This window comes from Spodoptera frugiperda, chromosome 7, assembly GCF_023101765.2.
Source record: "Spodoptera frugiperda isolate SF20-4 chromosome 7, AGI-APGP_CSIRO_Sfru_2.0, whole genome shotgun sequence".
Taxonomy (NCBI): domain Eukaryota; kingdom Metazoa; phylum Arthropoda; class Insecta; order Lepidoptera; family Noctuidae; genus Spodoptera; species Spodoptera frugiperda.
The window spans coordinates 8,575,574-8,589,586 of record NC_064218.1 but is presented as its reverse complement, the minus strand read 5'-3'; the positions used below and the strand labels follow the sequence as shown (position 1 = coordinate 8,589,586).

Below are 14,013 nucleotides of genomic sequence, written 5' to 3'. Positions count from 1 at the left end.
ATACCTTGCGATTGAACTGGCTCATCAAGATTATGGAGGGCGTAAGTTATTGTGTACCTTATGTAGTAGATGTTGAGGTCTATTTTAGCTGTACACCACAAAGATGAAGAGATACCTTTGGATTTACCTGGCTCATCAAGATTATGGAGGGCGTAAGTTATTGTGTACCTTATGTAGTAGATATTGAGGTCTATTTTAGCTGCACACGACAGACATGAAGAGATACCTTGCGATTGAACTGGCTCATCAAGATCATGGAGCGCGTGAGTTATTGTTTACCTTATGTAGTAGATCTTGAGGTCTATATTAGCTGTACACGACAGAGATGAAGTTCCCAGCTATACTAGTCCCTACTTCAGATACCTTACGATTGACCTGGCTAAATCATGGAGGGCGTAAGTTGTTAAATGTACCTTATGTAGTAGATATTAAGGACTATTTTATATCAGAAGTCGTGCATAATAGAAAGATGAAGTTCTCAGCTAGCATGGAGGACATAAGATCTTAAATGTACTTTATGCATTAGCTATTTAGGTATATTTTAGCTGTACACGATAGAGAGATGAATTTCCCAGCTATTCTAGTCCCTACTGTAGACACCAGTTCATCCATTCACCTGATCATCAAGATCATAGAGAGTCTAAATTGATAAAAGTACTTTATGTTGAGGCTTTTAAAGTTGCTTTTGTCTTTTTACTGCTATTATGAAGTATCAGAAGTTGGCAATAATAACTTACTTTATTGTTTCATTGAGACATCTTATCTGGCTATTCTTTATCTTTTAGCTTTTCAGTGTGGTTTATTAATACAATAGCTGTTTATTAGATGAAATAGAAGACATATTCTCTAGCTGTATTAGTAGTGTTAATTTAAATGCTCATAAGCTCACTGATGAAATCTTAAGACGTATCGTCTACTACCGACTTAAGAGACCAAATCTGTTATCTTACAAACTAATCTACACGTTATCAATAGGTTGAACGGCCCGTCCTACTGGTTGGTGAAACTGGGACATCGAAAACTGCCATAGTCACTAACTTCTTACGAGGATTACCGCCTGAGAAATATGTAAGTACATTACTATAACTTTAGTTGATACATACATAACATCACGGCACTCTCTCATGGGGGTAGGCAGAGATAATAGAACATACATACATACATACATACCTCTTTCGTTTCATCAACAGTCGTCAGTCTATACTACTTTTTAATTTCGAGACATCCATCGTCAACGTCCATACCACGTTGAAAGCACCGGTTCTCGTCCGATCACCGAAGTTAAGCAACATCGGGCGCGGTCAGTACTTGGATGGGTGACCGCCTGGGAACACCGCGTGACGTTGACTTTTTACCCTTTTCTTACAAAACTATGTTCAATGTTTAAAATGACTGTTCATATGCTATTTAGATTTTGTACGAACTTAAATCATTGATTTTATTTACCACGGTTCATAATCACATGAAAACACATGCGCAAAGCGAAATTAAAATCACGCTATGCGCATACATATTCACGCGTAAATATGCGTTCAATATTCGTTGTTGTTATTTGCAAGTGAATTCTATCAGGTAGCAATCTTATACATTTTTGCCTTTTGGTCTCTAAAGAGGTAGGCAAAGGTGCATATAAATATACAATTTTAAACTTACTTATCATGTAATAAGAGGTAATTCAATTTATTGCCATGCACTGGGATTTATTTATATCTTCATGCTAGGAGGTAGTGATAATCCCCATAACAAGTACATTTTGCCCAACCTAGAAATCGAACCCGAGACCTAGAAATCAACCGGAGAAAAAGACACTTTGCTCAACTGTCGCGTTTGCATCTACCTACATTACATACACCGATAAGGATGCAATGGATTAATCTTATTAATATTGTAAATGCGAAAGTGTTCGTGAGTTTGTTTGTTTATGTGTATGTTTGTTACTCAATCACGGCAAAATTGAGAAATAGGTTATGGTCTGGAATAACACATAGGCTACATTTTATCCCACAGGAACGCAGGCGAAGCCGCTGGCAGAAGCTAGTAAAAAATAAACCTTATCACCAAACTGTAGGTACTAACTGGCTGGGACACACATTGTACCTATATGAATATTGTGTATGCACTGGATTCAAGTATAATGTGTCAAAGATAATCTGTGTCTATAATCAATAATAAGATATGTGTAAAAGATCTCTTTTATTGATGTAAACACTAATCTGTATCTGTGTATTTTTTTTTAATTTTGTGTTTCTATAAATAAATAAACTATAAAAATAATATAAAATAAACTCTTTTTATCTTTATTGTTGATATCTTATAATAAATCAATAAATACCTATACCTACATAAAGATTAACAGTTTTAAACAATCAGTTCCGTATTATGTCTACTGAGCAGTGATTGCGAAAGCTCACTCAGCTATTTTAAAACCGTGTCACACGCACCACGCACCGAGGTTGTCTTACGAAAATAAAACTGGTCCTTTCCATTCGTTCAAGAATGTGACTCGCTATTTGAGCCCACACTTTCATCGGGGGCGTAGCTCAGATGGTAGAGCGCTCGCTTAGCATGCGAGAGGTACCGGGATCGATACCCGGCGCCTCCAAACTCACTTTTTGTGAATTATTCTTTTTTTTCTTTTTTTGATATTCTAATTCAATTGTTTGTTTATTACGAGTTACCATGCCACTTTTCGTTTTGTTTTATTTTAATGAAAATATCAGCCACAAGATGCCTTCCCTAATGACTACTATCGAGAGGTGGCGAACATTTACGGAACAACGTGTCATTTAAATAAAAATGGTTTTTAAATATGCAACATATGCCATCAAAATAACAATTTTTTTTTTGGTAGTTCGTTAAGCAAAATTCTTGCTGAATGAAGTCATATGTGTAACTCTGAAACAGGGTTCGAAGAATATTATCAATGATATATCATGATATATCCGATATATTACACCCAATGACTTTTTGTGATATATAACAATTTTACCTGATCTTGAAGATTTCATGTTTGTGATTCACTTGTCAGATTTTAAGCCCTTACTTTTTTTTTTTTTTTATGGGACATGCCGGTAATCGAGCAGACGTATTACCTGATGGTAAGCAATCGCCGCCGCCCATGGACACTTGAAACACCAGAGGCTTTACAAGTGCGTTACCGGCTTTTTGGGAGTTAGGAATTTAAGGGTTGTTGTTCGGGAATAGGGATGGGGAAGATTGGGAAGGGGGGAATTGGGCCTCCGGTAACCTCACTCACACAACGAAACACAACGCAAGCGTTGTTTCACATCGGTTTTCTGTGAGGCCGTGGTATTACTCCGGTCGAGCCGGCCCATTCGCGCCGAAGCATGGCTCTCCCACACTTATACAAATAAACCATTAAAAACATTGTTTTTTTTTAAAGTAATTGATTATGTTTATGTAAAACATTTAAAAAAATATTTAAACAATAATATAAAATATCAACATGATATTCATAAAAGTGGATCTATATCAGACTTGACATAATATCATAAATACCCGATATTTTGATATTTGTTATAAATATCGGATATTTTCGAATGATTTCCCGCATCTTTAATGTTATTCATATTTGAAAACGACAGGTTTTGTGATCAATGTCGTGCCCAAAATATTGTGCTATCCATACAAACAGTGCAATCAGTGTTTCTATGTACATATATTAATTGCTTCTATTGTTCTCTTGTAATTTTATTGTTCACTAAATAAATCGTTGTGTACCAATTGTGTATCTTTGCAATCAGACCTTTTGTTTATTTTATTTGATTACATTTTATGTATACAGTCAAATTGATAACTATTGTATTCGCTCAAAAATCTTCTATTTATTTAAGTAGTTCCCTTTTTTAATGGGGCAAAATCATCTAATGACTTCACCGGTCTTGGGTAAGGCGAAAGAGAGTATCAGACGGATACTGACTAAACACCACCCCGTTTTTACTCCTGCTCTTCGAGCCAAAGATCCGACAATCTGCTGGGTAGGCGGCTCCGGAAAGAAGCTACCCTGAATTAGTTTTAGATGCTGACTGTTCCCACACACCTGTTTATTAATATAAAAAAATTTTAAATAAATTTATAAACTTATATGACAAATATTGAACAACAAATATGATGTTAAAATTTTTTAATGTAACAACACGCCGTTTGTATTCTGAAAGAATAGGCAGAAGAAATAGATGTTAATATCTTTGACTCTGACAATGCTAAGTACTGACTGTGAAATTTTACCCCACTATCGTCAACGTCCATACCATGTTGAAAACACCGGTTCTCGTCCGATCACCGAAGTTAAGCAACATCGGGCGCGGTCAGTACTTGGATGGGTGACCGCCTGGGAATACCGCGTGACGTTGACTTTTTGCTGTCTATTTATAATTTTTTTTTTACCTAGCCTCAAACATCAGAGGTATCACAAATGCGTTGCAGACCTTATAGGAAACTGTTCTTGCGCAATGATATCGGGAGATCGACTTCCTGAAAACACAATCAATTAACAAAATCAATCAAAATTGACCATTAGGGCCATTTTCACTAATTACTCACCCAGTTAGGGCTAAGATAAGAGACACTTAAGGACATTTTAGTTGTCATCAAGCTGACACCTAACAGTACAGGTTGTTAGTTTCGGTGCTCCCTCACTCTGGATAACAATTCAAGACATATTGTAGGAATGGTCAGAGAAAACGGTAATTTAATATATTCTAATACACCTTTAACATTCCCAGTTGGTCCAACAAATGAACTTCTCATCTCGAACATCGTCGATGGACGTCCAGCGCAACTTGGAGTCGGTGGTAGAAAAGCGAACTAAGGACACATTCGGCCCCCCAGTGGGGAAGAAGATGCTGGTCTTCATTGATGATATGAATATGCCTATTGTAAGTAGTATGTTGGCTACTTGTTCTTTATAAATAGGTGCGATTTCTGACAGGTCTGGATGCATCATTGGCAACCCGTAGTTAAGCATTTAATCGCAGTTTTTCACGTGTCTTTTTTATGGACTTTGAATGAGTAGATGGTAAGCAATCAGCGTTACCTATGGACCATCTCGACGCTTCGGAGAAATAAGTTTTATTAGGTATCTTAAATACTCGTACATATTTTAAGCAAAATGATGAGTTCATGACAAAATTTATAAAAATAGTTGGAGGCGCCGGGTATCGATCCCGGTACCTCTCGCATGCTAAGCGAGCGCTCTACCATCTGAGCTACGCCCCCTATATGTACAGTCAGCAAAACAAACCATTACTTGTGTACTTAAACAATTTCTCAATAAAAAGACATTCACTTTGCCTTGGAACAGTAAAACAAAATAAAAATTGGAGGCGCCGGGTATCGATCCCGGTACCTCTCGCATGCTAAGCGAGCGCTCTACCATCTGAGCTACGCCCCCTGTATGTACAGTCAGCAAAACAAACTATCTTATATCGCGTTTCACCTTTGAAAAGACATTGACTTTTACCTTGAGGGCAAGTAATTGAACCAATTGTATGACATAAACCAGTTTCGAGATTTAGCGGACAACGTATTATCGAACTAGTTGTTGAACGGTGAAAGTATTACCTACATATAATAGAACTAAACTTAATTTTTTTTTCTATGGGGGGTCAATCATCCTATGTCTTCTCCCGCCTTGGGTGAACCGAGAGAGTGTCAGACTCTCACTGACTTAAAACCACCCCGTTCTTACATCAGCTTTGAGCTGGAGTCTCGGTAACCCGGAATCGGGTATTTTTAATTAGACATAGACTATCTTTTTATAGGCTTGCATAAGGAAAAGATTGACAAGGTGAGGAATACATGTAGTTTCTGCGTATACCCATGTAGCACATGCGTGAGTTTTAATATGATGCATACAGTATTGAACCGACAAGGATGCTCATCCAATTTTGATGAAGTTTTGAATCAACTGATTATGTTATTATTATTATTACACAATTTTCTCTTGATCTATTATAGTTTTAACCGACTGACTGCTACGTGTCATTTAACTTGTGTTATTGGTCACGTTCTGCACGTTGAGTAATTTTGCTGACCGTGACAAGTATTCACTTAGTTGGAAAGCAACATACAATTATAGTGTTACTACATATAGGGGGCGTAGCTCAGATGGTAGAGCGCTCGCTTAGCATGCGAGAGGTACCGGGATCGATACCCGGCGCCTCCAATTTTATTTTATTTTACGAGTAACTTTTCAAGGCAAAGTGAATGTCTTTTTATTAAGAAATTGTTTAAGTGCATAAGTAATGGTTTGTTTTGCTGACTGTACATATAGGGGGCGTAGCTCAGATGGTAGAGCGCTCGCTTAGCATGCGAGAGGTACCGGGATCGATACCCGGCGCCTCCAATCCTTTTAACATTTTTATTTTCAGGATACATTTTATTTTTCAATATTTTCCAGAATCCTATGTTATTGTGATAGTGTTTCACCAAAGCTCTATAAATAAAAGATATGTGGATGACGTAACGTCTATAAATGAATGCTATTCATAATGTTTATTATTTCTTCCCAGGTGGACAAGTATGGTACTCAGCAGCCCATAGCTCTGTTGAAGCTGCTATTTGAAAGAAAAGGTTTCTACGACCGCGGCAAGGATCTCAACTGGAAGAACATCAAGGATGTAGGGTTCCTCGCTGCTATGGGGAAAGCCGGTGGTGGGAGAAATGATGTAAGTACTTGGTTATTAATTTGTACAGTGTGGTATTTAGGCTTCACATATCCTTATTCAACCTCGAATTCTATTATATTATTACTACTAGCTACTTCCGCGCGGTTTCACCCGCTCTGCTCGGCTCCTATTGGTCATAGCATGATGTTTTATAGTCTATAGCCTTCCTCGATAAATGCACTATCCAACACAAAAATAATTATTCAATGTGGACCAGTAGTTCCGGAGATTAGCGCGTTCAAACAAACAAACAAACTCTTCAGCTTTATAATATTAGTATAGATTACTACTACTGTAATAATTTTATCAATAAGAGTTTTTATCCATGATTTATTTTTAGAGACAAGGGGAAATCTTCCCCTCCTTCCATTCCTTCTCATTCAGAAATGAGAGACATTTGAAAATTGTTCGTTCTCGTTGGTTCGTGCTCTTACGACTTCATTGAACGTGTTTCTTTCTTTATTATTATTTTTTTTGTTAGTCTTCAAATATACTTTTCTTTTCTTTTTTTAAAAAACGTTGCCCCACTTTAGGATTTTCTCCTGTGTCGTGGGTGCGTTTACAAACATACAAGTTCACATACACATGACACCCAGACCCGAAACAACAATTTGTGGATCACACAAAGAGTTGCTCCGTGCGGGAATCGAACCCGCTACCCGTTGCGCGGCAGCCAGTTGCCCAGCCACCGCACCAACCGTGCAGTCAAATATACGAAAGATATTTGCTTCAAAATTTAACAATTATAATTATCATCTGCTTAACAATTAACGATTTAAAGTTAGATAGTCTGAAATACCATTTACATAACCTGTATCTTCATCCAATAGATCTTATATCTGAAGATTATTTACCTCTGCCTTCCTCACACAGGTGGACCCTCGCTTCATCTCGATGTTCTCGGTATACAACCTGCAGTTTCCGTCGGAGAACACACTACGTCACATCTACACGTCCATACTGAAGGGCCACTTCGACATCTTCCCCGAGGAGATACAGGCCATCGTTGATAAGATTGTGCAGATGACCTTAGATCTGTATAAGGTTGGTTTTTTTTAGTGTTGTTAGTTATATTAAACCCTCCTATTAAAATTATAATTATCCTTCTTGCTTCAACGTCGCGTATAAAGTAGAAGTACTTTTACATTATAAAAATAAATATCATCATTGCATCAGGGCTACATACACAAGGTTAACTATGATACCTATTCATTTCTCATCATTTGTGATTGTAATTTTACTGTTATAATTAACAATGAGCCTATTGCCGAATAATGAGCAAATTCCAGTCTAAACTACTTAGTAAAGCTACTGATATTTTCCAGAATAATATTTTGACCCTCTGACATAGTTTACAATCCCCTAAACCCTTCTAAAATACGCCTAATCAACTTAACTCCTCATACAGATATTAATAGTGGACCTGCCGCCGACGCCGACGAAGTTCCACTACATCTTCAACCTGCGCGACCTGTCCCGCATCGCGGCCGGCATGTGCCTCACGCACCCCAACTACTTCAGCGAGAAGCGCTGCGTCGTCAGGTGCTGGAGGAACGAGTTCACGCGGGTTATCTGTGACAGACTGATCAGTGTACAGGTTCGTTGTTCTAAATATACAAGGCAGATATAGTCGGTAGAGGGCGCCCTAGACGGACATTTTGATACCAGATTGGCGATGTATTAAAGAAGTGCTAAATTAAAAGTACCCTTAACCGACGAGCATGCATGAAAAGACTGCTAACTTTTGATGAAGTTAAAGAGGTATGTAAGATTCGTAGCATTTGGCATTCTATTGTGTTTTTTTTTTTTTGAGGATGGAAATGACTTCTCTCACCAGGACGAGGCGAGAGGGAGTGTCAGACTCTGCTGCCTGTCGAGCCGGAGCCTCGGTAAACCCCCTAGGTATTCCGCAACTCCGGATTAGACATCGGCCCTACTGGGCCCCATCAAATATTTTATTGTTTACTAGCTGACTCGGCAGACTTCATACTGCCACAAACATTTTGTTCTCACCTTTGAAACCTTCCCTGGACTTCCACAAATAACTCAAGACCAATACTAGCAAAATCGGTCCAGCCGTTCTCGAGTTTTAGCTAGACTAACGAACAGCAATTCATTTTTAAACATAGAGATTTAGAGAAGTATGATTGAAATCACACTCTAAACTTCGTTAAGTTCCCGTGCGTACGGCGCTTCGCGTTCCGCGCGTGAGTACTAGTAGTACGGTTGATGCTGACCCGGAGCTGCGGACTGCCTAGTAGGTTTACCGGGGCTCCGGATCGAAGAACAGGAGTAGGAACGGGGTGGTTTTTAGTCAGTAAAAGCCTGATATTCCTTCTCGCCTCGCCCAAGGTGGGAAAAGATTTTGGATGATTTTCCCCCTTTAAAAAAAAAAGCTTAGTTAAGTTAGTTATGTAGTTTAAGTTGTATGTATGTAAACGGTAGAGAAGGAAAAGAAAAATAGATTGGATAACGTTTATCGACTTGAAAAAAGGTTCAACTGAATCTTTATTGTACATATTATTCTGTGGTAATAAGAAACCATAACTCTCACACTATTACATTTTATCAGGACAACGACCTAATGCGCGGTCACATCCGCGAGCAAGTGGTGAAGTACTTCCCGGAGGAGGAGCCGGTCGTACTTGAGGAGATCGTCGTGCCGGAGGAGGAAATCAGGAATGAGGAGGATGAGGAAGCTGACGGTACACTACCAATACTACCATACTATCTACTACTACCATAATATCATATCTATGAGGGCTACTGTTGTTAGTGACAGAATTACGTTAATGAAGCTAGAAGCTTTTTTGTCCAATCACTGCAGCTGTCAAATATTGATGCCGACCAATTGTGTGACACCAGCTAATTCCTTATTGGACGATAAACGAAAGGTTCACACTATCGCCATATCCACCAAAAATATTGTAGGGCTACAATTGTTAGGGCCATTGTTATCATCATCGTAAAGATCAACAGCCTGTGAAAGTACTAACAAGACTATGTTGACTATGTTGCTGTGGTTGTTTTATGTCTGTATACTATCAAGTTGCGGTATCACTCTAGTTGCGCCGGTCCAACAGTGCCGAAGCATGACTCTCTCACATCTCTTTTTTGTTTACAAAAGCGATATTTGTGTTACCTTAGTTAGATTGTTACTTATAACTTTATGACACTTCTTCCTTGGAATATTGAAGTTGTTGTCTATTGGTTTAGAATTCGGCATGATACCGGAACAGAAGCCGGAGCCAGAGATGGCTGTGCCAGAAATGGTTGAAGAAGAGGAAGAGATCGAGCCTGAACATGAATATACGGTATACATCTTTTTTTTTTATTTCAGTAATCAAACTGTTTGCATACCTCAGTAGCCAGCTGTCGTATGTGTTGTTGTGTTGCCCCCTCTTGCGTGAGTATTAATCGTGGGCCACCCTCCCGGTGGTGCCGCATTTTTCGTGGTTCAAGCCCGCCACAGCCTCCCATGCCGCAGCAACTGCTGTAAGCCAGGATCTACAGTAGACACAACCATGAAAACCTAGGAATACATGAATGATGGATCTCGCAACGAAATAAATCAGATTAAAAAACTATATTAAACACCGCATGCTGAAAATACTTCTACAAGCGAAATAAGGACAAAAAAATTATTGCATTACTTCCCCGTTGGTCGAGTCGCAACTGCGGACTGCGGACAGGACGTCTCGGGTTCGATTCCCGGCTAAGGCAAAGTATTATTTGGGCTGTATTTTATTATAATTATATTTTTTTAATGGCAATAGGCTGTTATAATAGGGGGTCTATTATAAGGGACTTATAACACAAATGGTGAAAAGTGTGTATACATTGTATAGCGGCATTAAGTGCCGTAATATGCACCTCTGCCTACCCCTTCGGGGATAAAAGTCGTGATGTAGTGTTATTGTATTATTAGTGAAGTGTAATATTGTTAACAGTTGGAAGAGTACGTGTTCCGCGACCCGCTTCTATTCGGAGACTACCGCAACGCTCTAGACGAGGAGGAGATCAGATACTATGAAGATCTGCTCGACTATGAAGCTGTTTACTTCTTGTTCCAAGAGGTGAGTCGTTAGGGCTATTTGTTGGTTACTTCATGTCTTTTTATGTTGTAACACATCTGTCAAAGTTTAAGTCGTATTTTTTTAATACTTAAAAATGTTCACTCTGTATTTCCGTTAATCATCACTGAACTACACAATCATTAAGACCCCTTAAGGTACGCGTCTATCGGCCCGCATCGAACGCATCGCACGCAACGGATTTTATTTTGTCTTGTATAGAAACTCCACGTCCACGTCCGCGTCCACGTCCGCGTCCACTGATCCGCAACGTACGGACCGCATCATCCGCAATGCCTACATGCGATGCGTACTGATGACGTCATGCGGAATGCGTACGATGCGGACCTGTGGACGCTTACTGTAAAAAGGGTATATGGTTTGCACTAATCGTCATGACCTATGCCTTCAGAGACTGCCTTTTGATTTTTGGTAGAACAGCAATCGAGTTATTACTTCACAATATTTTTAAGAAGTTCCTCTAACAGACTAAAACACCCTCAATCTAAGCAGTACCTCACCACTCACCAGTAATTGGTATTTAGATCCTGGACGACTACAACGACCGTATCGGCAAGATGTCGGTGGTCCTGTTCGAGGACTGCCTGGAACATTTAACGCGCACGCACCGCATCCTGCGCATGGACCGCGGGAACGCGCTCATTATCGGCGTCGGCGGGTCGGGCAAGAAGTCCATCTGTAGACTCGCTTCTTTTGCTGCTGGTAACTACATTATGGAAATACTCATGGCACAGTTTCACCTGCTACTCAACTCTTATAAATCTTAGCGTGATGTTTCTCTTCTTCCGCGGCCGGTAAACGAGCAGATGAATCACCATGATGGTAAGCAATCGCCGCCGCCCATGGACAGTGCGTTGCATTTAAGGGTTTTTGGGGATTGGGGAGACTAAGAATCCCCCCTTTTTCCCCTAACCTACTAATTACATGAAATTTATAACATAGCTAATTAATGAAAACAGGGTGTTACATTGTAAATGATGGTGAAATGTACCCTCCTGCCTTCGGTGGGCATGACGGTACATTAACATACATTATATACATATAATTGTGGTATATTCTTACAGGATGCGATATATTCGAGATCGTAATAACGCGTAATTACAACGAGAACACGTTCAAAGATGACATGAAGAGGTTATACAACGCGCTCGGCTGCGATAATAAGAAAACTGTCTTCCTGTTCACTGCAGCACAGGTAACTTCTGAGCCAACAATAGTAATTACCTACTGTTCGGAGTAGTAACGGAATCATAGCGCGATCAAAATATGTATTAAAAATATTATTTATTATTCGAGTTGTCATGGCGCTCGATAGATGGGGTTAAAATCGAGATAGATCGCGCTATGGTTTCGTTACCTCAATTTGGTTAGGTTCGGCGTCAATTTGACGTCCGGTGAGTACAAACAAACCCCCTAGCGGGAAAAAGTGGTAACAATAAATAAGTGAGTGCAGTAACAGTGGTGTTTGTGTTTGTATAATATCCCTCTGAAGCCGACCCTCTGAGTTCTGTTCACCTACTGTCATCATGGACATTGAGAAGTCAATATAAGGGGTTTGTCATAATATCCATGCTTGAAAAACGAGTTGGACATCACAGCTTAGAAGGATAACCTTAGTGTGAGTTTGCTTTACGTTTAAAGTAATCGAAACGAATGCGTGTTTGGAGCTCGGATTGGCCATTGAATAAACCAACCAATCAAGGCGCCGAACGCGCTCTCGTTTCGATCACTTACTTTAAACATAAAGCAAACTCGTACTAAGGGTACAAGCTTATCATATAACGCTATTGCCCGGTCTCTATTAAATATAATTGTTATCGACACCCGCGGTAAGTGTAGTGGTGTGATAAATGTATTGTACCACTTATACTCAGCCCGTATTGTTATCTTCAGATCATTGAAGAAGGTTTCCTGGAGTTCATCAACAATATCTTGATGATCGGAATGATTCCCGCTTTGTTCGGCGATGACGAGAAGGACGCCATCATTAATACTGTCCGCAGTGCCAGTGACGAAGCCGGATATGGAGTCGGCAAGTTAGTACGATTTTGAACTTTACTGCGTAGTTACTATGGGACTTTCTTGATTGTATTTAGTTTTTGTCTAAATACCATTGCGAGTCTTGGAAAAAAAGTTGCTTACTAATGTAAGTAATGTTTGTACGACTTTTTGATAAATACCGTCTGTAAGTCATGTACGTAACTCATAGGTAAGGAGCCCGGGTGGAGCTTGAAAATAGTCCGAGCAACCCCGAAATGCTACACATAAATAAGTTGCATAAAATGTTGACATGCACGTTAACATTTGGTACTACTGACATAATTATGGTTATTTCAGGGATTCTGTGTGGCACTTCTTCTGCTCGAGATGTGCTGAGAACCTTCACGTTGTACTGTCCATGTCTCCTAGCGGTGACATATTGAGGAACAGGTAATAATTATCAACTTTACTTTAGATAGAAATATTAGTGTAATTATATATCGTAATTTTAAGTGTGGGACAGCCATGCTTCGGCACGAATGGTCCGGCTCGACTGGAGTGATATCACGACTTCGCTGAAAACCGACGTGAAACAATGCTTGTGTTGTGTTAGTGAGGTTATGGGAGGCCCAATTACCACACTTCCTAATCTTTCTAATCCCCGATTCCCCAAAACCGCTAAACACCTAACCCCCAAAAGGCCGGCAACGGTCTTGTAACGCCTCTGGCAGTTCGAGTGTCCATAAGCGGTGGCGGTTGCTTACCATCAGGTGATTCTTCTGCTCTTGACCCGCTTAAACCACAAAAATATATGTATTTCAATTTTCACAACCAAACTATCGAAGTTTTTTTATTATGACATCCACAAATAGACTCTAGAGCTATAAAACCACAGAAAATAATAATCATTGTTGTGTTTTACGTCCAGGTGCCGTAGTTTCCCCGGGCTAGTGAACAATACCACGATCGACTGGCAGTTCCCGTGGCCCAAGCAGGCGTTGTTAGCCGTCGCCAATGTATTCCTCGCTGACGTAAGTACACCGTTTTATTACACAGTTCTGTTGTATAAAGTAGCTTCACGTTTGGGTTCTTAAGTTTATTTTGTATTTCTGATTATATTACGAACTGCCCAAAAGTCGAAAGTTAATTTGAAACTCACTCCATGACATCATATCCACATTCCACATCTTCATAACATAACATAACATTCATCTTCATTCAAAAGATGATGACTACGACGATATCATAAC

At 39.5% G+C, this 14,013-nt stretch overlaps 1 protein-coding gene and 7 non-coding genes across 8 annotated transcripts in view; 6 read left to right on the top strand and 2 right to left on the bottom strand.

The window, feature by feature from the left end:
- LOC118266067 (dynein axonemal heavy chain 10) overlaps positions 1-14,013 on the top strand; it is a 73,629-nt gene that overhangs the window by 29,798 nt on the left and 29,818 nt on the right. The window contains exons 36-48 of the mRNA XM_050695088.1: positions 976-1,068; positions 4,746-4,898; positions 6,534-6,689; positions 7,563-7,733; positions 8,098-8,286; positions 9,262-9,394; positions 9,906-10,003; positions 10,640-10,765; positions 11,308-11,485; positions 11,848-11,978; positions 12,677-12,819; positions 13,121-13,213; positions 13,692-13,794. Coding sequence (XP_050551045.1) covers positions 976-1,068; positions 4,746-4,898; positions 6,534-6,689; positions 7,563-7,733; positions 8,098-8,286; positions 9,262-9,394; positions 9,906-10,003; positions 10,640-10,765; positions 11,308-11,485; positions 11,848-11,978; positions 12,677-12,819; positions 13,121-13,213; positions 13,692-13,794 — 1,767 coding nt within the window. The remainder of the gene's footprint in view (positions 1-975; positions 1,069-4,745; positions 4,899-6,533; positions 6,690-7,562; positions 7,734-8,097; positions 8,287-9,261; positions 9,395-9,905; positions 10,004-10,639; positions 10,766-11,307; positions 11,486-11,847; positions 11,979-12,676; positions 12,820-13,120; positions 13,214-13,691; positions 13,795-14,013) is intronic.
- On the top strand, positions 1,231-1,349 carry LOC118266542 (5S ribosomal RNA). Its single transcript, XR_004782867.2, has one exon. It is a non-coding gene; the product is annotated as a 5S ribosomal RNA (ribosomal RNA).
- On the top strand, positions 2,530-2,602 carry Trnaa-agc (transfer RNA alanine (anticodon AGC)). Its single transcript has one exon. It is a non-coding gene; the product is annotated as a tRNA-Ala (tRNA).
- Positions 4,258-4,376, top strand: LOC118266546 (5S ribosomal RNA). The gene has a single exon (XR_004782871.2). It is a non-coding gene; the product is annotated as a 5S ribosomal RNA (ribosomal RNA).
- Positions 5,166-5,238, bottom strand: Trnaa-agc (transfer RNA alanine (anticodon AGC)). Its single transcript has one exon. It is a non-coding gene; the product is annotated as a tRNA-Ala (tRNA).
- Trnaa-agc (transfer RNA alanine (anticodon AGC)) lies at positions 5,341-5,413 on the bottom strand. The gene has a single exon. It is a non-coding gene; the product is annotated as a tRNA-Ala (tRNA).
- Positions 6,115-6,187, top strand: Trnaa-agc (transfer RNA alanine (anticodon AGC)). Its single transcript has one exon. It is a non-coding gene; the product is annotated as a tRNA-Ala (tRNA).
- Positions 6,295-6,367, top strand: Trnaa-agc (transfer RNA alanine (anticodon AGC)). Its single transcript has one exon. It is a non-coding gene; the product is annotated as a tRNA-Ala (tRNA).